The 27021-nt window shown below is 39.6% G+C and overlaps 2 protein-coding genes across 3 annotated transcripts in view; one reads left to right on the top strand and one right to left on the bottom strand.

The window, feature by feature from the left end:
* Window positions 1-179: 179 nt before the first annotated feature.
* Window positions 180-10856, bottom strand: LOC127412402 (homeobox protein SIX4-like). The gene is made up of 3 exons (XM_051648720.1): window positions 9693-10856; window positions 4585-5267; window positions 180-2688 (listed from the first exon to the last, which is right to left on the bottom strand). Exons 1-3 carry the CDS (start codon window positions 10475-10477, stop codon window positions 2168-2170), a joined length of 1989 nt encoding a protein of 662 aa, XP_051504680.1. The 5' UTR covers window positions 10478-10856; the 3' UTR covers window positions 180-2167.
* A 1021-nt stretch (window positions 10857-11877) lies between these two features.
* Window positions 11878-27021, top strand: part of mnat1 (MNAT1 component of CDK activating kinase) — a 33016-nt gene continuing 17872 nt past the window's right edge. The window contains exons 1-6 of one of the 2 annotated variants that reach the window (XM_051648512.1): window positions 11878-12066; window positions 16264-16416; window positions 16515-16588; window positions 16716-16819; window positions 23853-23993; window positions 25357-25488. In XM_051648512.1, the coding sequence (XP_051504472.1) occupies window positions 11978-12066; window positions 16264-16416; window positions 16515-16588; window positions 16716-16819; window positions 23853-23993; window positions 25357-25488 (693 nt within the window). In that variant the 5' untranslated portion in view covers window positions 11878-11977. Of the gene's footprint in view, window positions 12067-16218; window positions 16417-16514; window positions 16589-16715; window positions 16820-23852; window positions 23994-25356; window positions 25489-27021 lie in introns of both variants that reach the window. The other variant, XM_051648513.1, reaches the window with a different exon arrangement.

Raw genomic sequence — 27021 nt, 5'->3', positions numbered from 1 at the left:
TGCATGTTTCCTGTCTGTCGGAATTTTTAACATGCATTGTAGACATAACATTAAAACACAAACAAATCTCAAATTTGGACTTCTAACGTCCATGTCAAGAGTTTTCAAATCCCCTCACAGTCATGAATGAAATAAATTGGATGAGGCTATATTTATTGAATATAAATATTTAATGGAACAATTATTTTTTTTTTTTTTTAGAAAAATACATCATATTGTCTTAAACTTTTAACATTTTTGTTCATGCTAAAATAATATTCACAAAGGCTGTTTTTCTTTTTGATCATACATTTACAACTTTGTATTAGTTTATTTTTCACATCTATATGCTTTTCATTTCTGATAATCCTGTAAGACACTTTTACAGTTTACAAATGCAAATAGCATTGATATTATCTCTAAAGTCATCCAACAATCCCAGAATGACTGCATAATTATTGTTATGGAGTTAAATACTGCAAATGTTACACCAGCACCAATAACAAAAATGACAGGTACACTGACGTCCAATCAAATGTCGAGCCTCAGGAAGCTGGAAGGCAAAAAGTCAACCCACACAAACACATTCACTTGCACGCTTTGCAAACATTCCAACTAACACATAGGATATCATATAAATCTTTTTCACATTTACAACTGTGCTGACATGTCTTATTACAATCTATTGACATTTTGTTTTGGTTTTAAATGTAAATTAATAGTTGCATTTGCCTTATTGCTGGTTTTAACATGACATTCAGTCTGTCAGCAAATCTTTTGCTCTTTACATGGTCGGCTTGTGTCTGTCTTTGGATTGCTGGATCACTATAAAACCCAAATGGTGAGTTTATTCAAATGCTTGGGGAAAAACGATTCCCTTTACTCATGACTGACCTGGTGAAGTTTTAAGTTATTCGTATTGTTGTCCCAGTTTGCATCTAAAAAAACCCCACTAATGCTAAGCATATGATACAAGATACTGTGTACACATAATGCCCTAAAACTGTTCATGACAGCTGTATAACATATTGAAACTGTAACATTTGTACCGATAAACTGTTCATCATCAGCATCAGTAATGGCTTCCTAATATGCATATAATTTGCATATCATTAATGTAGTTTAATGCTGCAGCCAATGTTATGACTAACACAGATTCGTTAAATATTTTAATCTGCATGGAAATCAAGTGTGTCTGTGCATGAGGGTGTGCGTTGGGGAGGGTGACCTTTATGGTTCGACCCAGATGACCCTGCAGGACTGTAGAACATGGATGTCACATGACCAGATGTCCACCTGTCTGCTAAACTCAACTATTCTTGGCAGAAACTAGCAGGTGTCTCCCATAAAATACACATGCGTCCACACTCCCCACAGAGAAAGAGGCATAGACTGTCTGACTTTGATGCTAGAATTAGTATCTGGAGCTTGAAAGTTGTAAACACATTTGAAAGAAAGTGAAAAGAGAGTTGGAGATATTGAAGAAATATAGAAAGGTATTATTGTATTATACTTGACTACTGAAAGAAAGAGAGAGAAATGAGAAAAAGTTCAAACAAATAAACACTTAAAATCTATGAATATGACTTTGCATAATTATCCAAACCAAACTGGAGTGCACTATCAAGCCAAGTGGAGGACAGATTCACCAAAAATAAATTAATACTTACAATAAAAACAAAACATTCAGAGGCTCAAAACCTAAAAAACAAACAAACTCAATAATCAAAAATATTGGGGCCTGGGTAGCTCAGCAAGTAAAGACGCTGACTACCACCCCTGTAGTCGCAAGTTCGAATCCAGGGCGTGCTGAGTGTCTCCAGCCAGGTCTCCTAAGCAAACAAACTGGCCCGGTTGCTAGGGAGGGTAGAGTCACATGGGGTAACCTCCTAGTGGTCACTAAAATGTGGTTCTCGCTGTCGGTGAGGCACGTGGTGAGTTGTGCGTGGATGCCGCGGAGAATAGCGTGAAGCCTCCACACGCACTATGTCTCCACGGTAACGCACTCAACAAGCCACGTGATAAGATGCGCGGATTGACGGTCTCAGATGCGGAGGCAACTGAGATTCGTCCTCTGCCACCCGGATTGAGGCGAGTCACTATGCCACCACGAGGACTTAGAGCACATTGGGATTTGAGCATTCCAAATTGGGAAGAAAAAAAAAATCAAAAATATTATCCAGCAAGTTCAAAGGTCAGCCATCTCTTCCTCTATATGGACTGTTTTTAGTTTAGTCAGTTGCTTTTCCTCTTTTTCCTCCATTTCTCTCACCATCTCGCCTGTAACCTCCCCCACCTCTGAAACCGCACACAGGAAGTCACCACTTAGGTCCGAGGCCACCTGGGCATCATGACCTCTGAACTCACCAGTTAGGTCCGTTTGGGTGAATAAGGGTGAACTCACTGTGAGAGTGGTGTACTCTTGCTGGGTCGTTGTCATGGTAGTGTTAAGTGAGGTGGGGGATCTGTGGGTTGGGTCAGGGGTGTCTGCGTAACCTAGGTGGCCAGCCTGCTCCAGATGAAGTGCATGGTGGTAAAGATATCCATCAGCACTCTCCAGAGGTTCCTTCTTGACAGAGGTACCCAGGCTGTAGAGCACTGTGCTAGGCTCCAGAGTGGTCAGCCGGAGCTTGTCCTGCTCCTCCACTTGGAGGTGGCACAGAGAGGTAAAAGTAGTGTTGCCACCGACACTACTCAATGATACAGCACCTAAAAAACCATATGAGAGAGAAGATCAAGCTCTCAAATGCTTTTTGTTGCATAAAAACACACTAAACAACATAAAAAAAAATCCACCATTCAGAATGAATATTGAGATTTTACAATGTACTTAAAAATTGGTAGTATGCAATTGCTACCTTGAGGAGATGTTTCTTCCTGATGTAACCCTTAAAAATTAGGTTAACACTGTACATTGATGTTCCCTTTGTTAAGGGTTCATAAAGGTGATCATTGATGACTAATAAGTAATTTAAAAATGGATTATATATCATTGATCACAGTTCTTCTTTTTCCTATCAATCTCCACTTTCACATTCTTCTTTTGTTTTTGGCAATTCACATTCATCGTGCATATCGCCACCTACTGGGCAGGGAGGAGAATTTATAGTAAAAAGGTACTTAAATATTAATCTGTTTTTCACCCACACCTATCATATCGCTTCTGAAGACATGTTTTAAACAAGTTATAACCCTTAAACATTAGGGTAACACTGTACATCAATCAGTGGCGATTTCTCAGGGCCAGCAAAGCCTTCTCTGCTGACGTAACATGCCTAATAAATAATTACATTTTCATCCTTTTATTCTCATTGACCTTTTTGCCAATGTATTTTCAATGGCTTCCACTTGTAATTCATCTACAAACGAATAGCAAAAAACAAAAAGTTTATCCAGTTAGAATTTATTCCTTGATGCTAACAAGCAAAGTGTGATAACTGTTTCACAAATCACATGCTCCTTAGCCGAAGCATCGCGTAAGTCTGAGCTCCACCCCGTTATGCCTTCAGAATTTCCACAGAATCCCTCAACACCGCAGTGAATAGGCATCTAAAGTCAGACTGTCAGATTAATCAGCCAATCAGACTGATTTATTTGTTCTTGGTAGGCGTGGTCTTTAGGATATGTCCTAGTCCAGGCCCTCTAGCTTTAAGTGATGTACATAATTTGAAAGCGAAGAGCACGAGATCTTGCTGACGAGTCGGATGCCATGACTGCTGTTATTGCTGTTGAGAAAGAGATCCTTATGGATTTAAAAACCTGAGTTGTTCTGCATGATCGTGCGATTGATTAATTAAACAGGAAATGAGGGCTGATTTTCACTTCAAGAAAATTGGTAAGTGTTTTTTTCATTGTTGTAGCAATATCAGGAGTCTTCTAATTGTAAATTAGGCTGCTTGAGCATTCAGTGTTGGATCACGTTTTGAAAAGTAACCGTGTACCCTCACGAAACAAAATTTATTGCAAGCAAGATTTAAATTGCAAATATTATTAGAGATCTTTTTCTTGGTACCTGGCTGGAGTCACTCAGCACGCCGTGGGATTCGAACTAAAGAACTAACGAACTCTAGGGGTGGTAGCCAGTGTTTTTACCACTGAGCTATTCCCTTTCTTAAGGGTTTATGAAGGTGATTACTAATAACTAATAAGTCATTTACAAATGCATTATAAAGCATCAATATGCAGTTATAACAACATGAATAAAAAGGTGACCTCCATGCAATACTTGCCAAATAGTGAGCATTTCAACTTTATTTTTAATGTTATATATGCTTAATAAAGGCTCGTATACTAATACATTAATATTAATCAAAAACATAAAATGCCCTAATTAATGGTTTATGCTGAAAATAAGCTAATTTAGTTAGATTGAAAGTAGGGATTATGTCATTTTGCCATTTTGGGTTTATATTAATTACTGTAATGTCTCGACTAATTTATGTTGTCACTTTCCTGAACGGCGTTACTATTTAAAGTGTATACTACCTGACAAAAAAAAATTAAAATCAATGTGGTAATTAAGGATATATTATTAATATACAATCAATATATGAATTGTGTTCTGAAAAATGTTCTCTTTGATTGTGTTTGAAGATGCTGACTCACCTTGTGTTATTGTTGAGGGGGAAGAAGACGATGGGAGTTGCAAGGGAGGAAGTACCAACTTACTGCTAAGCAGTGAGGTCCCGGTGCCATCAGGATGTGCTCCTGGTACAGTCACCAAGCTGTAACCATCAAGCTGTAGAGATCCATTAGAGGTGGTAGTGCTGAATGCCGAGCTCATGGATGCGGCCCGGTCCTGGGCTGACATATCCTGCCCCACTGTCACTGCTTTCACCTCCACCTCTGACCCATTCACACTGCAGTAAAACGAGGGGTATGCCATTGCAGGGACTGTCGCCCTTGATGACACAGCTACCCCTTTATCATGTCCTTCACCATCCAGCTCTACATCCACTGCAGACTTGCAAGCCAGAGGCTGGAGTCCTAAGTTCATGCCACTGAAGAGGACATGTCCCGTGGAGGACAGGAAGGAAGGGGTGCCGTTGTGGAAAACAGTGGTGGACGTGTTGGCAGAGGCACCATTAAAGATGACGGAAGGTGGTGAAACAGAGTTCCTGCAGTCTCCAACCTTCTGGACGATTACTCCAGCCTCCAGAGCTCCAGAGCAGAGAGGTATAGCAGCATTAACCACGGTGCCATCTGCGCAGTTAGACATTGGACACGGAGACAAAGACTCTTGACCTTTACTACTCTCGTCGTCTGTGCTGTGATTTCCATCAGACTCACTAAGAAAAAGAAATTTAATCCAAAAATTAAGAGAGAGAAATAGAGAGAGAGAGAGAATATTTGATATTGCGTGTTATTTTTTAAATTGTAACCATGTTGAATGTTGTTATTTATACCAACGGAATGTGTTATAAACTGTTTTTGGAGCAGTTTTATTACTGTTAAAAATGGTAACCTGCATTCATTACCTTAAAGGAAATGAAAATGTTCTCATCATTTATTCACCCTCATGCCATCCCAGATGTTTTTGACTTACTTTCTTCTGCTGAACTCAAATGAACATTTTTAGAAAAATATTTCAGCTCTGTTGATCCATAAAATGCAAGTGAAATGTTTCGCTGGCCCAAAAGTTGTTGGGGTTGGTGGTTGTCGTAGTCCTTTTCTGCATATCGCGGCTCCCTTCTGAATATCGCTGTGCCGTTTTGCGGTCCTCTTCAGCCAGTCGCGGCCCGTTCGTGAAAAGTCCCGGTTCCCCCTATGGCCAGTCCGCCCCTGTTTAAATCCATTTTTTACTGTAAATGTCCACTTCCACATTCTGAAAGAGAAAGCGAAAGTGGAGATTTATGTAAAAAAGGATTTAAATATTGATCTGATCTCACCCAAAGTGATTGCATCGCTTAAGAAGACATAAATTAAACCACTAGAGTCTTATGGATTACTTTTATGCTGCCTTTATGTGATTTTTGGACCTTCAAAGTTCTGACCACCATTCACTTGCATTGAAAGGACCTACAGAGCTTAAATATTCTTCAAAAAAAATCTTCGTTTGTGTTCTGCAGAAGAAAGTCAGTCATACACACCTGGGATGGCATGAGGGTGAGTAAATGATTAGAGAATTTTCCATTTTTAAGGAGCTATTTATGCTTGAATCAAACTAGTTCATTTAGATGTTATGAAGCACATTTTTTAAGGTTAACATCTTTTTTCAGAGTAAACAATTGAGGAATGTGCACCTTCAATATTAAAAGCAATCTAAATGAAAACCATATCTCTTCTTTTCTAAAATGTACATGAACGCGGAATGACGCAACTGTAAGAACATGGGGGTGCGCAGAGACAAATGGAGATGTGAGTGTCCACTAAACACCGCAGGACCATGATCACAGCCTTAATTTGTGTCAGCAGTAATTCTAAATAGATCCTGTTTATACTACTGACTCTCTCTCTCTCTCTCTCTCTCTCTCACACACACACACACACACACACAAACACACACAAACACACACACTGACACAAACCATTTGGTGCAATAAGTCCTGTGGCGACACAACACCGCAATCACAGCATGATTTCACAAATGGTGCTTTATTTCCGAAGGGTCTTCGCCAAACGGGGATGGATCGCAAGTGACGAGAGGTTAAATTTAGCTGATTTTTTAGTCAACATAAAGTCCGATACAGCGTAATTCTTCCACTGATTAGCTTCAGCTGTCCTCTGAAAACGTTATTTCACAGTAACTTTAGCTGTTCAAACATAAATTCGTGTAGCTGAGAGAGGGGGTTCGTTTAATGAATGACCGCAGCAGCTGTGCGACTCCGACAAGGCTTCCATAACTCTCTCACGTGCAAAAATACTTCAACTTTTACATCTCGAGACCCCCTGAATTCTGTTCCATTCCGTTGCGCTCTGTTCATCAGTTATAGAACACAAAGCAAATTCTGTGTGAACGCCCCATTATGTTTTGTTATCACAATATATCATTATAATAACGCATGGTGTATTGGTATTGTAACGCCTGCTGTTGCTGATTATGCTTTGGGACTAGCTATATTTAATAATTAATGGGGTAGGTCTGTGCGAAGTTTGTGGACTGTTTAGGAATGTTATTTACTGTCATTTATAAGAAATCGGGGGTTATAATTCTGGTCCGTTTAGTGTTAATTATGTAGTTTTGTGTTAAATTACAATGTTTTATTTAAAGTTACCCTTAATTTGGGACAGTCACGTGCACAGACCTTAGCAGGGTCAGGGGCTGAGGGATAAAAAAAGGGCACTGATTTTTTTTTGTTGTTTTTTTTTTGGTATGAATAGTAATTATAAATACTTAACTAATGTATTTGCATTTTGAGTATTTAATCATTTTCTTGTATATACAGTATATACTGTACATATTTTTTCCCATTTTTCCTTTATCTCAAATAATAGCCTATTCTATTATATTTCTCACAAAAAGCACCATGGTAATACACTTGTTTATTTATTTATTTTCAGACATGGTCTGTGATAACCCCATACGTGTCAAAGTAAAACCATGGTATTTTTTTTAAAGTATCTTAGAGAGGATCACTTGCGATTGACATCCGCCCCCGATGTGCTGTAGCACGCTCTTAAAGGCACCTCCGCTTAATTTTCTTTAATACGCCTGCGAATTACAAAGAAATCTCATAATAACACATTATTACTGTTATTGTGAAATTATGACGAGATTTTAACTTTGTTTTATTTAACTATTTTAATTTAATATTTAAAATGTTTCCCCTTTTTCTGGACGACCAAAATGGCACCTTTAGATTTGTGAATGAAAGGGGCTTGCACACATGCTGCCCCCGTGCTGTGTGTAACCAGTCCTGCCGACCCGCTCCAAGTGGAATTTGAGCGTAGTCTCCAGCATGAGAGGTGCGCACACTAACAGCGAGGCTAAAGTCTACAGCTCCTAGCATCAGTCTCTTGTGCCTCTCTTGAGGCCAAGGGAGTGAGGTTTACATACTGCACAGCCACCTACCAGCTGGCTCCCATTACACTCACCCCCATAAACCTCACTCCCATCCGGGTCACGGCACCAGGACCGGTGTCCTGCTCCGAGCGGGATTCGAACCGGAGTCAGCCAGCATGAGAGGCAGGTGGTGGGCTATGGAGGAGGCTAAAGGCTACAGCCCCTAGCGTCAGTCGCTAGTGCGCCTCTTGAGGCCAGGGGAGCAGGTTTACATACTGCTGCAGCTACCTACCAGCTGGCTCCCCTTACATGTGCACATCAGTGATTGGGGAGTTTAATGTTCTTTTGAATTTGGTTATGTGATCCTATAACGAGCTGTTATTGTTTGAACAATTGATTGAAACTATAACTTCTGAAAGAAATGTGAAATGCCTAGAAGTATTTTGAAACTAAGGCCCCAAAGTGCAGCTCCTAAAGTTTAAACTTCCAACTGACACTATGGTACATATTTTCTTACTATTATTATCTCAATATTATGTGCCACACTTTTGAATGCGTCACTGCACCATCATTATTATTAATTGTACTTTTGTATATTTCGTGTTCACCTATGTCTATATCTTATTACTTTTATATAGCCTAACTCTATACCTTTACACAAATAGTATGCTTCTAATTTAAACCTTATATTCTTCTTTTTATATACTCTTTAAAAGCTCTTGTCTTTACTTGAGACCACAAACGTTTGGTATCACTGAAAAGCCAAGGATGTCGTCTTAAAAGCAAATGTATGTGACCTGTGTGCTCGGAGATATTGACAAAAACATATATGTTCAGTACAGTGGACACAAAGGGCCTGGTGAGGATGTTTTGCTTTTGTTGAAATGTTTGCTACTCTCACGGCGAAATCGTAAGGATTCATACGACTTTTCTAAATTTGGCTAATTCGTGTGATATCGTACGGGAGGTCACCTCCACCAGGTGCACTTGGACTATTTTCACAAAACAGAAAAACATTAAAGTGATTGCTGTATTCCCAGTGTGTATGTGTGTGCGCGCGAGGACTTGTGTTAAAATGGAGTGCTGAAGAGGAGGTTTTCCTATTCCCTCTGGCTAAAAATAAATAAGTAAATAGTTCAGAGAGATTTATATGGTGGGGCAAATCGTAAGCGTCAATGGATCCCAAGTACTCACTCAAAATAAACACACACATACCCCGCGCGCGCATATTAACACGCACGAGGGAGCGACTCACGCGATACATTCAATGCACACGTTTGGAACTACAGAAGTTGCCTTTAAAAATGTGTGCAAATATGCTTTTAAATTGAGCCTACAATAATTTGGCAACACAACCGTTAAGACAAACTTTAAAATGACAGCCAACCAGCAATTTTGTAATTTTTGTGCGTCCTCGGCGCACAGGCAGCTAAATTAAGCTCCCAGTATCCAAACATCAGGGTCAAGTAGACTACCTGAGACCGCTGGAATTGTGTTATTCATTAACTCTGTCAAATGTGGAAATGAGCATACCCACGCTTTCAGCATAGCACACATGATAAGCCAAGGAGACACGGTACCTTGTTTTAAATAATGAAATGTGGCATTTGGATAATAGCTATCAATTATTGATTTAACTGTTGTGTATATCAGTAGTCATGTTGTCAATAAAACTTCATCATACTTGGTCTGGACTGTTTCTCCATTCATTCATTCTTTCTTTTAGTGTTGTAGCTATTTGTGAACCTGGTGGGTTCATAACTTTGCTCACCTTTTGGACTGCGCCTCGGAGGGGTTTCTGTCTCTCTGCCTCCTGTTTTTGAACCAGTTGCTGACCTGTGTCAGAGATAGTCCTGTGATTTTGGCCAGATTCCTCTTCTCGGCTGGGGACGGGTACCGGTTCTGCTTATAGAGGTCCTTCAGCGCGTTCCTGGAGCGTTCTTTGAAGCAGTACACCGTCTCCTCTCCATCCCAGATGGTCCGGGGCAGAGGATACTTCCGTCGCAGGCGATATTTATCCACTGCGCCCAGCGGTCTTCCGCGGGCCTTCTCCGCCTCTGTGTAACGCGCTTTGTACCATAAGTCCTGCAGGGCAGAGTGGCACGAAGGGCTGAAGCTGTGGCTCTCCAGGATACTGTAGAGCTCCTGGTAGCGCGCTTGGTGGAAAGCTACCAGCGCCTGAGCGCGGAGGATACTCTCGTTACCGCGCAGTAAGTCGCTCTGTGGGAGAGACCACAGAAACCGGGCGAGCCGATCCACGTTGCCTCCCTGCTGAAGCGCCTCGCAAACGCAAGCAACCTGCTCCGGCGAGAAAGCCAAAGAGGTGGCTGTGGGAGAACTATGCGTAGACAAAGAGTCCATAATGTGCATCTTGCGCTCCGGTGGAGAGGTCTGCTGCTGCTGCCTTACGAGCATCCCGGCGGCCACCGGAGTGTCCAGAGTCAGGAGTCTGACGTGCTCCATACTCCCCTTGGAGCTCTCGAGAGGCTCCGTGTACTTCACATTTTCCTTTTTGATGTCGCTTGCCACTGTCACTTCACTAGAGGAAACAGACATTGTTATTATTCTACAGTTCAGATTTCTTTAGTCTTTCACCCCGCCTCGTTTTTGCCCAAGCCGATCGGGTTACCCGTGCGCCATGCGATTGATATCGGGTGTCTCTGTAAGTGGATAGCTTATGCCTTTCGCTCCAGCGCGACTTCTCCGCAACTAGATTGCGGGACACGTGATTGGCTAAACGAAGATTCGAAAAGGGTGGAGCGAACACAGATCAAAGGCGAGCCATTAAAATTCGGCTGTCACTCAACCGTGACGCGCTCCCGCGGCTCACCTGCGCTAGGTGAGACGTCGAGCCTTTTGTGTGGTGCTCTGTTTACTTTGAGCTCAAGAGATTCAGACTGCTCATACAGACACTTCAAACGACACAGAAAAAAAAAAAAAACGACGAGCCCTACCCTTTCAATTCAGTTCATGTCTGTTTGAAATGGGGTTCTTGTTTTAGAAGCTGTTCTTCTTATGGCAATATCCTTCACACATTTTTTACATGGTAACCAATGTCTGTGCCATAAACCATACTGCAAATATTGTAAGTATCAAAAGAATATGGCTAATATGGGATCTTCAAACTGAATTTAGTTATATTCATAATAAAATAATCAAATTAATTTATTGGCTACATTGGAAAATGTTTTAGCCTATTTTTAAGAGTTACGCAATTCAATTACATTACAAGATTCCATCAAATTAGCCCAAACTATGCAATTTTTAACAAAATTTAATAATAAAAAAAAAATGTAGTTTTTCACATTTTACCTTTAAAGTAATATTGCGGGTTTAATACAAGTTAAGCTCAATCAACAGCATCTGTGGCGTATTATTGATTACTCCAAAAAATTATTTTGTCTTTCCTCTCCTTTTCTTTATAAAAAGCAAAAAACTGGGTTACATTGAGACATTTACAATGGAAGTGAATGGGGCTTTTGGAGGGTTTGAAGACAGAAATATGAAGCTTCTAATTTTATAAAAGCACTTACATTAATTCTTCTTTTAAAACTCATGTAATATTTGAGCTAAAAGTTTTTTAAATCATCATTTTAACAGTCATTTTAGGGTTTGTTGACATAACATCGTAAAAATTTGACATAACTTTACACAGAAAAGCTTTGTAAGTGATTTTATCAAACTAAAATTATGTTAGCAGGCACATTTTAAGTCTTGTGGCTATACTTTTGAAACCAGGGGCGGATTTTGGCATGGGCAACATGGACATCCATCCATCCATCCATCCGAGCTGGACAAAATTATTTCTTTGATATTTATTTTAAAATTAAAATTCTATCTATCTGTCTGTCTGTCTGTCTGTCTGTCTGTCTGTCTGTCTGTCCGTCAGCGCTGTACAGTGCTCAAAGTCCAGCAGATCGCTTGAGTAGGAACTTTCTATGACACGTGTTTGTTTCCTCCAGGAAGAATTTGATTATAACACCACTGTGAGCTCTGTTGATTTCTGTTTGTTCTTTTGCAGACGGACTCAAATATCTCTAACAAATATTATTAATAATGGATGATCAGGGATGCCCGAGGTGCAAGACGACGAAATACAGAAATCCATCTCTAAAGCTGATGGTCAATGTGTGTGGTCACACGCTGTGAGTAACTGTTGTCAGATCTCTCATTTGAACCTGTACAGATATCAATGTAAACATTCACATACCTAGATGTGCGGCTTTACATATCTTCACAAGACAAAAAGTGATATTATTTGCTTCTGGTGTGGTTAAATGTGCTGTCAGGTCAGTGTTTCAACATCTGATTGCAGTAAACAGATGTTTTTATGACAGCTGCATCACTCACCCACTTCTATTTCTCACCTATTTTTATATAACATATGAATCCTAATATGGTATAGCCTAAGCCATTCACTGTTTTTGCAGAGTTATGTTATTGCTGATTTGGGATCTCTGAACAAATACATAATCTCACATTAAAAAAACAAACAAACAAAAAAAAAAAAAAAACAACAACAACAATGGTAAACGTCAACATGTTTACCATAGTTTCAGCCATAATACAATAGGTAATACAGTAATTGCTATTGCTACTTTAAAATAACGATAAATGCATATGTGATCACCTTTAAACAGTTCAAGCTTACAGCTTTTAATTTCTTTTTTATGTCAGTTGTGGCTGATATCAAGTTACCACATTTTTATTTTAGTAACTAGTAACTAGTAAGTAACTATGGTGGAAACTAATACCATAGTCAGTTTTGTAAGGATGTTCACAGGCAAACATATGGACTCAAACTCTAGCTATTCATTTAATGCTTGAGGACAGTTTTATCAGTCCTTTAAAAGTGTGATAAACAGCAGTGTGTTTTTTTAAGATGTTCAGTGTCATTCAGGCTTGGAAATGTGCACAGAGAGGGTGTAGTGTGTCAAGCTCATGGGTGATTTGTGTGTGAAGTCATGTGACTCCTTGTGTTTTGGATGCCCTTGACCTGCAGAGAATGGAAGGACTGCTGACCCAGGCCTCAGAGACTGTATGAATATATTACACACTGATGACAACCTGGTGGATACAGTCCAATGAAACACACACACACACAGTCAATCTATGAAGAAAATCTCACAGTCTGATAAATAATAGCAACCTGTGATTAAATACAGTTGAGGGAATGATGTTGCGTGTGTGTGTATATTAAAGGCTGATGCTGAGTGTGTCCTCATGACCTGCAGGAACGAAGAGGGAAGGACACAAGTATGTGTGTGTGTGTGAGATAGTTGATGAGAGGGACACAGGTAGCTATTTGTGTGTTTGTCTGAAATGCAGGGGTTTGCAGATTTTGTGTGTGTGTGTGTGTGTGTGTGTGTGTGTGATGGAGCGAGTTGTGCTGAGTTGGAGGAGTGTAGTAACCTCTGTGTGCAACATGCTGACAAACACAGATCAGGTGGAACAAGCATGAAATGTCTAACATCTATTCACCTGAGAGTCTGTGCGTACTTGCATATACTGTTAGGATTTACATGTACAGTATAGGATTTTTGAGGTCAACTTATATCCGTTCAAGTCATTGGTCTGGGAGAAGGGGAAAGTTACCTCTAAAGTATGTGACCCATGAGACAGCACGGCATAGATCCCACCTTGAGATCTGTGGAAGTAACCCCTCAGAAAAAGACAGAAAAATGTGGCTGGTTACTCAGAGGAGATTGTTTGTAATTATTGGTTACTAATAGCTGTGCAGCTCAAGTCAGACACCAGCCTATTTGTGGTGCAGTGGTTAGTACACATGCTCCTAACATGTTGAGATGTGATGCTCATGTGGGTTACACAGGTTCAAACCTTGCCTGCAATATGTCTCGATCCCATTTTAGGGCTCAATAATAAGGATTTGCTCTACTGGCCCCTTTGTACAAGTAGTTTTTACTTGCTCTGTCAGCATAAAAAAAAAAAAAAAAAAAACTATACATTTTATTTTTAGAAATATACTTTAATATGTGTCAGAAAAATAAATATTTATTTAAATATATTTGTATTTTTATGTTAAAGGAATAGGTCACTTTAAACTCACTCATCATTTACCTCATGCCATCCCAGAACACAAACGAAGATTTTAAGAAGAATATTTCAGCTCTGTAGGTCCATACAATGCAAGTGAAATGTGATCAAAACTTTGAAGCTTCAAAAAACACAAAGACAGTATAAAATAAATCCATATGACTCCAGTGGTTTAATCCATGTTTTAAGCGATCTAATCAATTTTGTGTGAGAACAGACCAAAATACTATAGCTGCATTCACACATACAGCCCTTTCCAGAAAATTACCTACAATTTCCAGTTTAGAGGTCACATGTGAAAACGACCCTTTTGAAAATAATGGTAAATTTAGCTCTGGCAATTTTCCTTAATGCGAAGTTTTATCATTTCCTATAAATGTCCTTATTGATGGTGTCTAGGCACGATCATGATTTTTTTAAAGCTCGATTACACTTCCTGGTGCTTGATGATGCATGCGCAGTGTGCTAGATGGTGCTAGGAAGTGTAAGCAAGCTTGAAATCATGATCGCCAAGGAGACTGCGGATGTCAAGGTTTATTTTGAAAAAGGAGTTACGTTTTGGTCTGTTCTGACCTAAAACTGATGGGATTGCTTCAGAAGACATGGATTAAACCACTGGAGTCTTATGGACTACATTTTATGCTGCCTTTTTTTTTTTTTTTTGGAGCTTCAAAGTTCTGGTCACAATTCACTTGCATTATATGGACCTACAGAGCTGAAATATTCTTCTGAAAATCGTTGTTTGGGTGAGTATATGATGTGAGAATTTTCATTTTTGGGCAAACTATTCCTTAAGTTTTCTGTACCAAAAATAATTCACAGCAAATAATTTAGGCTTATTAGGTTTCTCATTTACAATGATTCAGCTATAATGAAGCCTAACTCCATGACCACTTTAAATTCATAATCACATTCTAGGACTCAGTGGTAAGGAGTTTTTTTTTCTTGCCCTGCCAACATTTTTACTATGAACATTTTTGTCTTAAGCTATTTATTTTTCACAAAATGTTTTCTTTACAAAAATAATAGATTTGCTGGAAAACGATGGCATACAATGCAAAATGATACTGATTGCTTTGTCATTTTCAAACAAGGAGCTCTAAAATACGATCAATGCCTTCAAAATGATAAGTTTCTACAAAACCTCATCTATGTTAGTCAGCTAGATACCTTGGTGATAAATTTAAATCCGAAGAATTTGCAACAAAAATTTCAATACATCACAGAAATCTAAATGTAAGATTTTGTAAAAACACAGGGTAGTGGTAGTTCTGTCTACTGGTCTGAAACTCACAGTGGTCCCGAGCCAGCAGGCCATCCTTATTATTGAACCCTGGATTCACACCTTTGCTTGAAAACAATGGCGTAGGGTGCAAAACATTATTTGTTTGAACCTATTCTAACTAGGCTAATGGTTCCAGGAATATCACAAGGTTTTTTTGACAAAAACTAATCTAGGCTATGTTAGCCAGCTATATAATGTTAACTTGGTGACATATTTTAATTAGCATAATTCACAACAACAATGTTTAGTACATCACAGAAATCCAAGTGACAGTCCCTTCAAATGGCTTGCATATTTCAAACTTGTCTCTATTATATTTGTCCAAAAAAACAAAACATGCATGTTCACTTGCTACAATGTTGTCAATGCTGTTTCACACAAACTATCTCTCATTATAAACAGGCACAAATCATAGATCGGAAAGATAGCTGATCGAAAGGAGGAAGAAAAAAAACGAAATAGAAGCAAAGTTAAACTGCTCAGTGGAAAATAAAAGGATGTTTACCCTATTCTTTAGAGAATCTAGAAAATCAGAACTAGTTGTATGCATAATCCTTGGCTAGATGTAACATTGGTTTCAAACCCACACATGTGCAAACAGCATTTTGTCAGCCTTTAATATGTATGTCTGCTTTGCTTCAAACATGAGCTTCCATCATCACCCCACTATGATTAAATAAGACCACCACCACACACACACACACACACACACACACACACACAGACACACACACATCAGACATCAGACTTCTGTTTTATCCATTAGTCTAACTCGACTCTGTTTGGAAAGTTTCTGGGGCCAAATTTCATCCTCTAAAGCAGCGAGATGATTGAAATGTGTGTTTGTGTGGAATCGCTTCTGATGGTTTTTCCAGCAGATTTCACATTTCATGACTATTTGTTTTGACTCTCTCTCTCTTTCTCTCTCTCTCTCTCTCTCTCTCTCTCTCTCTCTCAGCTGAACGTCCGCCAGTGGGAGTAATCATATGTGTGTGTGTTGCAGGTGTGAGAGCTGTGTGGAGATGCTCTTTGTCCGCGGCTCAGGTAACTGTGTGCAGTGTAACACACCTCTCAGAAAGAGTAATTTTCGCATTCAGCTCTTCGAAGATCCAGCCATTGATAAAGAGGTGGAGATCCGCAAGAAGGTTCTTAAAATGTATGTGAAAGAGAAAGTGTGTATGCATCCAAAGAGGTCATCTTTATACCTAATTATAATGTTTTAAATGTGTCTCTTTTGTTTCCTTCATCAATCAGTTATAATAAGAGAGAGTTTGATTTCTCCACTCTGAAAGAATATAATGACTACCTGGAGCAGGTGGAAGAGATTGGTGAGATAATTATATAATAATTTATTCATTCATATTTGTAGTTGTTTCAAATAATCTTGTAAAATAATTTTCAGTGTCTGACGTTCTGGATGACTATTTAGATGTGTGCTCCTGTGTGTGTGTCCAGTGTTTAACTTGACTAATAACGTGGATACTGAAAGGACAAAGCAGATTATGGAACAGTACCAGCGAGACAACCGAGACATTATACAGAGAAACAAAGCCAAACTGGTGTGTATGTGTGTGTTCTGATTTGACAGATGAATGATTTCACTTGAATGAGAACCTCATTTAAAGGAATAGTTCACCCAAAAATGATTTCATCATTTAGTCAAGTCAAGTCATTTTTATTTGTATAGCACTTTTCACAACACGCATTGTTTCAAAACAGCTTTACGGGAAATCATGCATTAACAAAAAATGAAACTGTAATATCTATAAAGTCTTAGAGTGATCATTGTCAGAATCAGAATCAGAATGAGCTTTATTGCCAAGTATGCTTACACATACAAGGAATTTGTCTTGGTGACAGGAGCTTCCAGTATACAACAATACAAAAACAATACAAAAACAGCAGCAAGACATAGATAATAATACAAAATAAAAAATAATTATACACATACAAACATACATACACACATACACATACATAGTGCAAATCTAATATAAATCTGTTATGTACAGTGCAAATACAATCTGTTATGTACATTTGCAAATTTTTTTATTTTTTTTTCTCAGAGGAATGAAATGGCAGAAGAGGTGGATGTGTTGGATAAATATAAAAAGACTAAACTGTGTATTTCACATAGTTATTGCTCAATGGGGCAATTTAACTGTTCATGAGATGGATAGCCTGAGGGAAAAAACTGTTGCTCAGAGCTCTAAAGCATCGGCCAGAAGGCAACAGTTCAAAAAGGTAATGGGCAGGGTGAGTGGGGTCCAGAGTGATTTTTCCAGCCTTTTTCCTCACTCTGGAAGTGTATAGTACTTGAAGGGGGGGCAGGTGGCAACCAATAATCTGCTCATCCGCTTCTGATGTCTGATTTGGTGGCTGAACCAAACCAGACAGATATTAAAGTGCAGAGGACAGACTCAGTGACTGCTGAGTAGAACTGTACCAGCAGCACCTGTGGCAGGTTGCACTTCTTCAGCTGGTGAAGGAAGTACAACCTCTGCTGGGCCTTTTTCACAATGAAGTCAATGTGTGTCTCCCACTTTAGGTCCTGTGAGATGGTAGTGCCCAGGAACCTGAATGACTCCACTGCTGCCACAATGCTGTTTAGAATGGTGAGGGGGGTCAGTGTTGGGGTGTTCCTCCTAAAGTCCACAATCATCTCCACCATTTTGAGTGTGTTCAGCTCATGGTTGTTTTGACTGCACCAGACAGTCAGCTGTTCAACCTCCCTTCTGTATGCAGACTCATCATCATCTCGGATGAGGCCGATGTCAGTTGTGTCATCTGCAAACTTCAGTAGCTTGACAGAGGGGTCCATGGCGATGCAGTCATTGGTGTAGAGGGAGAAGAGTAGTGGGGAGAGCACACATCCCTGGGGGGGCACCAGTGCTGATTGTACAGGTACTGGAAGTGAGTTTCCCCTGTTTCACAAGCTGCTGCCTGTCCGTCAGAAAGCTGGTAATCCACTGACAGATAGACATGGGAACAGAGAGTTGGTGTAATTTATTCTGGAGTATAGCTGGGATGATGGTGTTGAAAGCCGAACTGAAGTCCACAAAAAGGATCCTTGCATATATCCCTGGTCTGTCCAGATGTTGCAGAATATGATGCAATCCCATGTTGACTGCATCATCCACAGACCTGTTTGCTTGATAAGCAAATTGAAGGGGATCTAGTAAGGGTCCAGTGATGTCCTTCAGGTGGGCCAACACCAGTTTCTCAAATGATTTCATGACCACAGACGTCAGGGCGACAGGTCTGTAGTCATTAAGTCCTGTGATTTTTGGTTTCTTTGGGACAGGAATAATGATTGAGCGTTTGAAACAGCATGGGACTTCACACTGCTCCAGTGATCTATTGAAGATCTGTGTGAAGATGGGGGCCAGCTGGTTAGCACAGACTTTCAGACAGGCAGGTGAGACACCGTCTGGGCCTGAAGCTTTCCTCATCTTTTGTTTCCGAAAGACCCGGTTCACATCATCTTCACAGATCTTAAGTGCAGATTGAGTAGCAGGAGGGGGAAGGAGGTGGGAGGAGGGGGGTTGCAGGAGGTGTTGGTGTTTGTGTAAGTGAAGGTCAGAGTGGGTGTGGGGTGTGAGATTGGGCCTTTCAAATCTGCAGTAGAACACATTCAGGTCGTCAGCCAGTCGTTGGTCCACCACAGGATTGGGGGTAGGAGTCCTTTAATTTGTGAGTTGTTTCATGCCACTCCACACTGATGCAGGGTCATTAGGTGAAAACTTGTTTTTCAGCTTCTCAGAGTATCTTCTTTTAGCCACTCTGATTTCCTTGTTCAGTGTTTTCCTGGCCTGATTGTACAAGACTTTATCCCCACCCCTGTAAGCATCCTCTTTGGCCTGACGAAGCTGTCTGAGCTCTGCTGTAAACCACGGTTTATCATTGTTGAACTTTAAATAAGTCCTAGTAGGAATGCACATATCCTCACAGAAACTGATATATGATGTAACAGTATCTGTGAGCTCGTCCAGATTGGTGTCTGCAGCCTCAAAAACACTCCAATCCGTGCAATCGAAGCAGGCTTGTAGTTCCTGCTCTGCTTCATTGGTCCATCTCTTTACAGTCCTTACTACTGGCTTGGTTGATTTTAATTTCTGCTTGTAGGTTGGAAGAAGATGAACCAGACAGTGATCAGAGAGTCCCAAAGCTGCTCTAGGGATAGAGCGATATGCATCCTTTATTGTTGTGTAGCAGTGATCCAGTATGTTCCTGGCTCTGGTGGGGCATGTAATGTCCTGTTTGTATTTGGGCAGTTCACGTCTTAGGTTTGCTTTGTTAAAATCCCCAAGAATAATAATAACTGAGTCCGGGTATTGTTGTTCTGTGTCTGTGATTTGATCAGTCAGCTGTTGCAGCGCTGTGTTCACACACACGCGTTTGGCGCGATATACACACTCACCAGAATAAACGAGTGGCGAGTAGAACGGCTTACAGTTAATAAAGAGCGCTTCCAAATTAGGACAGCATATCCTCTTTACTGTTGTTACATCTGTACACCTACTTTCATTGATGTAAAAGCATGTTCCACCGCCTCTCGTTTTACCCATTAACTCCGTGATGCGATCCGCTCTGAACAGCTCAAAGCCCGGCAGATGTAATGCGCTGTCCAGAATGGCTTCACTCAGCCAGGTTTCTGTGAAGTACAAGGCAGCAGAGGTTGAATAGTCCTTGTTTGTGTGGGTGAGGAGATGTAGTTCGTCCATTTTGTTAGGAAGAGAGCGGAGATTCGCTAGATGAATACTCGGCAGTGCTGTTCGAAAGCCGTGCCGATGGAACCTTACCAGCGCACCTGCTCGTCTCCCTTGCCTGCGTCTCATAGCGCATTTAAACAACACAGCCGTGCCTCTGACTAAAATGTCCAGCAAAACGTCCGAATATTCAAAAACCGGGAAAAGGTTGTCTGGTATATACTGCCGAATGTTCAGCAGTTCGTCCCTGGTAAAACTGACTGGAAAAATATTACTAAACACAGGACAAACAAACAAAAACAACAAAAGAACCGAAGAGCTACACACCGAGGAGGCCATCCGTGGCACCATCTTGTAACTATCTGTGTAGTTTATGTAGTTTGATTAAATTTGAATGTAAATTGTGAATAGAAATTAAATAATAATTGTATTTAGAACCCCTGTGAGCAAGCTGAAGGCAACTGTGTCATGAACACAAAACTCCATAAGATGTTGGTTAATGGAGAAAAATAACCTTTGGAGAAACCAGGTTCACTGTGGGGGCCAGTTACCCTCTGGCTAAACAACATGAATATTATGGCAATATTAGTTATTTATGTGCAGTGCAAGTCATGGTTTTAAATTTGTAAATTAAGTAAGTGTTTAAAAAAAAAACCCAAAAAACTTTTTTGAACTTTAAGATTAATGAATAATGTCTTTGAAGTCAATCCTGGATTAACTGTAGAAGTTCATTGATGCATTGTCTTTTGTTAGTTGACTGATGAAGGCTTTTGTTTGCAATTAATTTATAGTCTATGTATTCCATTTTAAGACTGTAGTCCATCAGTAGACAAAGGTGATGTGGGCAGAGATTAATGAGGTGCATTGCAGTTCACCCTGCAGGTCATTTCGATGAGGTTCGGTGGGGTCCATCCTAAATCCAAGGTTCAGGCTGTGGCATATGAAGTATCCCATGTCTTACGGTTGGATTTGGCATCAGTCCATCCTCTGAAGTCAAAATCTGAAGTGATGTCTGGTTGGCATCGGCTGTAGTTTGTCGTCATCTTTCAGTGACACGTAGCAGTGGAGTCCGACACCAGGCAGGAATGGAGCTGGATCTGGCTGGCTCTGGTAACCTCGGGATATGAATCCTGGAATTTTTTTTTTTTATATTAGCCTAAATGCCATTCAATTTTATGCAGAGTTATAGATCACGATGGATGTTTCTGATTCCGGCAGAGCTAACTAAAGCAGCCTAATTGTGAGTTGAAGGATAAATTAGGTGTATGCCTGGCTAAACAGATGAGTCTTTAGTGTAGACTTAAACTGAGTGAGTGTGTCTGCATCCCGAACAGTGTTTGGGAGACTATTCCATAGTTTAGGACCCAAGTATGAAAAGGATCTTCCTCCTTTTGTGGATTTTGATATTCTTGGAATTATTAACAAGCCAGAATTTTGTGATCGTAATGAACGTGAATGAATATAGCATGTCAGAAGGTCACTTTAGTACTACGGAGCTAGACCATTCAAAGCTTTGTATGTAGTTAACAGAATTTTACAATGAATACAACATTTAACAGGTAGCCAATGTAACGATGATAGAATGGGGCTCATGATTATATTTCTTGATTCTAGTCAGCAATCTGGCAGCTGCATTTTGAACCAATTGAAGTTTATTTATTGAACTTGCTGGACATCCTCCCTGTAATGCATTACAATAATCTAGTCTTGAGGTCATGAATGCATTAATTAGTTTTTCGGCATCTGCATCAGAGAGCATGTGTTGTAATTTAGCAATATTTCTCAGGTGGAAGAATGCTGTTCTACAAACATTGGAAATTTGATATTCAAAGGACAGATTGGTATCAAATATAACACCTAAGTTCTTTGCTGTAGAAGACGATGTAACAGTACATCCATCGAGTGTCAAATTGTATTTTAGCTGCTTATTTTTAGAGGTTTTTGGTCCAATCATTAGTACCTCTGTTTTGTCGGAATTGAGGAGAAGGAAATTTCTGAACATCCAATCTTTGATTTCATTGATACACTGCTAATTTGGAGAAATGTGAATTTTCATTGGGTTTAGAAGAAATATAAAGTTGGGTATTGTTGGCATAACAGTGGAAACTTATTCCATGATTCCTGATAATATCTCTCAGGGTTAGCATGTATAAGGAGAAAAGCAGAAGTCCTAAATTGATCCCTGTGGCACTCCATACTTTTGTTTGATTTGACAATTCCTCGTTTACACATACAAAGTGGTAGCAGTCTGATAAATAGGACCTGAACCATGCTAATGCAAGTCCACTAATGCCAACATAATTCTCCAGCCTATTCAAGAGAATGTCGTGATCTGTCTTGTCGAATGCAGCACTAAGATCTAAAAGCACTAGAAGTGAAATGCAGCTGCGATCAGATGATAAGAGTAAGTCATTTGTAACTCTTATAAGTGCAGTCTCTGTACTGTGATGGGGCCTAAATCCTGACTGAAATTCTTCATATATTCCATTTCTCTGTAGAAATGAACATAGTTGGGAGGACACTACTTTTTCTAGTATTTTCGACATAAATGGTAGATTTGAAATCGGTCTGTAACTAGCCAATTCTCTGGATCAAGCTGTGGCAAGCTGTAAGCGGTTTGATAACTGCCATTTGAAAGTTTCTTGGGACATGTCCTAAGGATAGCGAGAAGTTAATAATATTAAGAAGAGGTTCTGAGATTACTGGGAATACCAGTTTTAAGAGCTTAGTTGGTATTGGATCTAACATACATGTTGTGGCTTTTGATTTTTTTGGTAAGTTTTAGTCACCCTCACCCTCATGTCATCCCAGATGTGTATGACATGCATCTTCTGCTGAACACAAACGAAGATTTTTTAACTATAAATAATTGCTTCTGTTAAGCAGTGGTATGCGCGTTCACGAGACGCAATCTCTCATGTGACGTATTGGCGTTAGCATGTTCACGTGATAAGTGACACACCTGGAAGTGCAGCGCTGATTACAACTGAGTAGGAGGAACACTGTTCAGACGGAACGCCGTAAACAAATTGAAGCAAATTTAAACAAAGATGTCAGAAGATTTTGAAATCTAAGAGGAGATACAAGTTTTTGCACAGTCATTTTCGTTTGAACCTGAGTACTCTGACCAGGAGCACAGGGAGATGGAGGAGGCTGGACCAACAAGCCTCAGAGAGACAGAGAGCTCAGGAAACATGGTGGTGCACATGTAGGCAATGCCAACTGAGGTAGAGAGTGTCTGCTGCAATGAATGGAACATTGCCATGCCATCACTGGAAAGACCTCGTGACCTCAGCCCTATCGTGAACGCGCATACTGCTGCTTACCGGTCGCGATGATTAATAGTTAAAAATTACTTAAATATTTATATTTTTCATAACAAAAGCTATTGTATCGCTTTATAAGACATTAATTTAACCACTGGAGTCATATGGATGACATTAATGCTGATTGTCTGTGCTTTTTGGAGCATCAAAAATCGTGTTACCTTCCACATGCATTATAAGGACCTACTGAGCTGAGATATTTTTCTATTTTTCTTGAAATGTGTTCTTCTGAAGAAAGGAAGTCATATACATCTGGGATGGCATGAGGGTGAGTAAATGATGAGAGAATTTTCATTTTTGGGTGAACTATTCCTTTAAGCACCTCTGTGCAACGTGCTAATAATGATAACGTGTATAATAAATAATGTTCGTGTCCCAAAGTACAGAACGTGTGTTATTAACTTTCTGGTGAAAGTGGTGGAGTTATCTTCTTCAATAAGAACGTAACTCAGATGTTGCCTGTTTTTTCTTTTTCAGTGTGTTGGTGAGTAATAAGTAATCTCTCTCTCTCTCTCTCTCTCTCTCTCTGTCTCTCTCTCTCTTTCTTTCTCTGTTAGACCCGTGAGCAGGAGGAGTTGGAGGAGCTGTTGTTACAGGAGCAGCAGGATTCAGAGCAGAGGAGACTGGAGACCCTCCAGGAGGAACAAAGACAACTACAGGCCAAGAGAAAAAACAAACAGGCCCTGCTGGATGAGCTGGTGCTAACACATACACCTACACACACTCACATTGGTCTCATGGCCTACCTTAATTAAAGGGACAGTTCACCCAAAATTTTTAATAATCTTATCATTTACTCGCCCTCATGCCATTCCAAACCCATCTGACTTTCTTTTTTTTTGCGGAACACGAAGCTATTTTGAAGAATGGATGAGGTATTTTTTTTCTCCATACAATGCAAGTCAATGGGGATCAAAACCTTCAAGCTCCAAAAGCACATAAAGATATCATAAAAGTAATCCTTTCAATTCGAGTGGTATATTCCAAGTCTTCTGAAGTGATATGATCACATTGGATGAGAAAAAGACCAAAATATAAGTCATTATTTACTATAAATCTTAACATGTGGCACAATTTAAACACAGTGCCTGTGTCAAGATGGTAGTGCTTTGATGCTGCACTCGGTTGCCAGATATTTAATCCCCGTATCATTATACATTAATAAGATGTTGCATTTTCATTTTCTAATGTTTACCATCAACCTTTTGGCAACCGTGGTACAAGTATCCCCAAAATACTCAACCAGCGGCTATATCATTTAAATCACGTCTGCATTTCCAAAATAGCCAAACTGGCTGTGAAAACCGTGAGCCTGGCAACACGGAGTCTAGTTTGTGTACAGCGCTCTGCGTATGGTTCAAGTGCGAGGAATTGTGTGAACGAGCTTCTCTCATGAACGCACCATGTAGACTGCGGATGTCAAGATTTATAGTGAAAAAGGACTTACATTTTGGTCTGTTTCTCACTCAAAGCGATTATATCTCTTCAGAAGTCATGGATTAAACCAATGGACCAATTTTTCATACTTTTATGCTGCCTTTATGTCCTTTTGGGTCTTGAAAGTTTTGGACCATGGTCAACTTGCATTGTATGGACAAAAACAGCGGAGACATTCTTCAAAATATCTTCTTTTGTGTTGCACAGAAGAAAGAAAGTTGGATGAGTTTAGGGTGGCATGAGGTTGAGAAAATGAGGACAGAATTTTCATTTTTCGGTGAACTATGCCTTTAAGATGTGAATCTAATTTTAGATTACATCTTTTATATGTCTGGAAGTGAGCCTGTAGCTAAATGTTCATTAACTGCAGTTCTGACACACACTGTGTAAAAGAATATCCTTATCTGGTCAAAGTCATGGGCCCGTGGCAGTAGATAAGGGCTCTGACACACTGAGCTATGGTGCTCATGTTCAAATCCAGCTCCTGATCCAGTTTCCCCTATTTTCCCTATCATTTCTTGTCCTTTCTATATACTGCACCTCAATATCAATAAAAGTGGCAGAAAGGCCAAAAATAAAGCCAAAGTTTAAAAGCATATCCTGTTATGAATGTTGTGTGTGCAGGAGAGTTCCCAGTTACCTGCGGCTGTGCTCTTGGCCCAACATAAAGATCGAGCCACCCAACTGGGAACCCAGATAGAAAAACAGAAACGGAACGTCAAACCAACAAACCTCTTCTCTACTGGAATACTGATGGTGAGCGAACAACACATGGACAAACGCACAATAGGACCACAATTGGAATATATTTATAATAGTAATAATAATAATATTTTATGTATTATTATTAGGGCTGTGAATCGATTATTATTATTTTTACTAATTAATCGCAATTAATCATGGTACATTAAAACATTAATATATAATCATAAATATATTAACTTTATACTTTGTTTGAAAGAACTTGCAAGAAATTGGTGAATCGTCACTTATTTTAATTATTTAAATATGTACATGTTAAAAAATTTGCAGAAAGAGTTAATTTGACACATTTATACAGGTATAAATATTTTAATAAAAGTAGATGTGTACATGCCATAAAATCAGTGGACAAATGCTGTAATTCAAATGGGCAAATGGATCAAATGGGCAGATTCAATCATATCAAGCTTTATTGGCAAGATAAACTCATGTACATTGCTGATGCATTATTAGACACTATGTTGCACTATACATACAGATATAAAACAAATGTAATGCTAAGGTTTAATGCTTGAAGTTTAAAATCTCACAAGTATTATTTTCTCTGGCTGCCGTTCAGTCTCTATTGCGTACATGCTGGGTCTCTTTCTTGCAGTTTCTGTTTTGACACTGGTTTAGATGACAGTGAGTGAGCGTTTTCAGGTGATGCAAAGAGATATGGCAGTTTGCCCATATCTCTCACACATCTGGCTCACCACTTGTGGGTGAAGTCTCCATTCTCCTTACAGTAAATCCACTTCCGTGGTTTTTATGCCTGGTACATGCATCGTGCTTAATGAATAAGCATGCACTGCTTCACAAATTCAGTTTCTGTGCTTGAATGTGCAGTCCAGTTGAGTGTGTACCTCCTGGAAATTTTTATATGCCAATTTTAGCCAGGAAGTGGGCAAAAAAATAATAGTAAATTTTCATTAAGTGGAAAAAAAACGGATACTGAACTAATTGCGTTACATTTTTTTACACATTAAATTTCAAGCACAATCTGTTTTAACTAATAACACACAAATGATTGTATTGTTCTTGTACACATTGAATAGATCATTCAAATATTCACAGTTTAGGTTGGAAAAAGTATGTGAAGCCCTTGGTTATTGACGTCAACAAAAGCTAATTAGAGTCAAAAGTTGGCAAACCTGGCATCCAATTAACGAAACTAGATTGGAGGTTTGGGTTAGAGCTGCTTTGACTTAAAAATAGCACTCAAACATTTTGAGTTTGCTATTCACAAGAAGCATCTGCTGATGTGGACCATGCCTTGCAAAAAAGAGATCTCAGAAGACCTATGATCAAAAATTGTTGCTTTGCATTAAGCTAGAAAGGGTTAAAAAGTTATCTCGAAGAGCATAGATATTAATCTGTCCACAGTTAGACAAATTGTGTATAAATGGAGAAAGTACTGTGGCTACTCTCCCTATAAGTGGTTGACCAGCCAAGATGACTCAAATGGCACACCGAAGAATGCTCAGTGAGGTAAAAAAAAATAACGCTAGAGTGACTAGAGTGAACCCTAGAGCTAAAGACTTGATG

This window comes from Myxocyprinus asiaticus, chromosome 21 (assembly GCF_019703515.2).
Source record: "Myxocyprinus asiaticus isolate MX2 ecotype Aquarium Trade chromosome 21, UBuf_Myxa_2, whole genome shotgun sequence".
NCBI classification, from domain to species: domain Eukaryota; kingdom Metazoa; phylum Chordata; class Actinopteri; order Cypriniformes; family Catostomidae; genus Myxocyprinus; species Myxocyprinus asiaticus.
This window is presented reverse-complemented; position numbering and strand designations above follow the sequence as displayed.

What these genes read in the sequence shown, in the direction of transcription:
- LOC127412402 (XM_051648720.1), bottom strand. Translation starts at nt 10,477, where the DNA reads ATGTCTGTTTCCTCTAGTGAAGTGACAGTGGCAAGCGACATCAAAAAG. An exon ending in TCCGAGGCGCAGTCCAAAAG is followed by an intron (nt 5,268 to 9,692) that starts GTGAGCAAAGTT and finishes TCTTTTTCTTAG; the next exon opens with TGAGTCTGATGGAAATCACA. An exon ending in CCCCTCAACAATAACACAAG is followed by an intron (nt 2,689 to 4,584) that starts GTGAGTCAGCAT and finishes ATGGTTTTTTAG; the next exon opens with GTGCTGTATCATTGAGTAGT.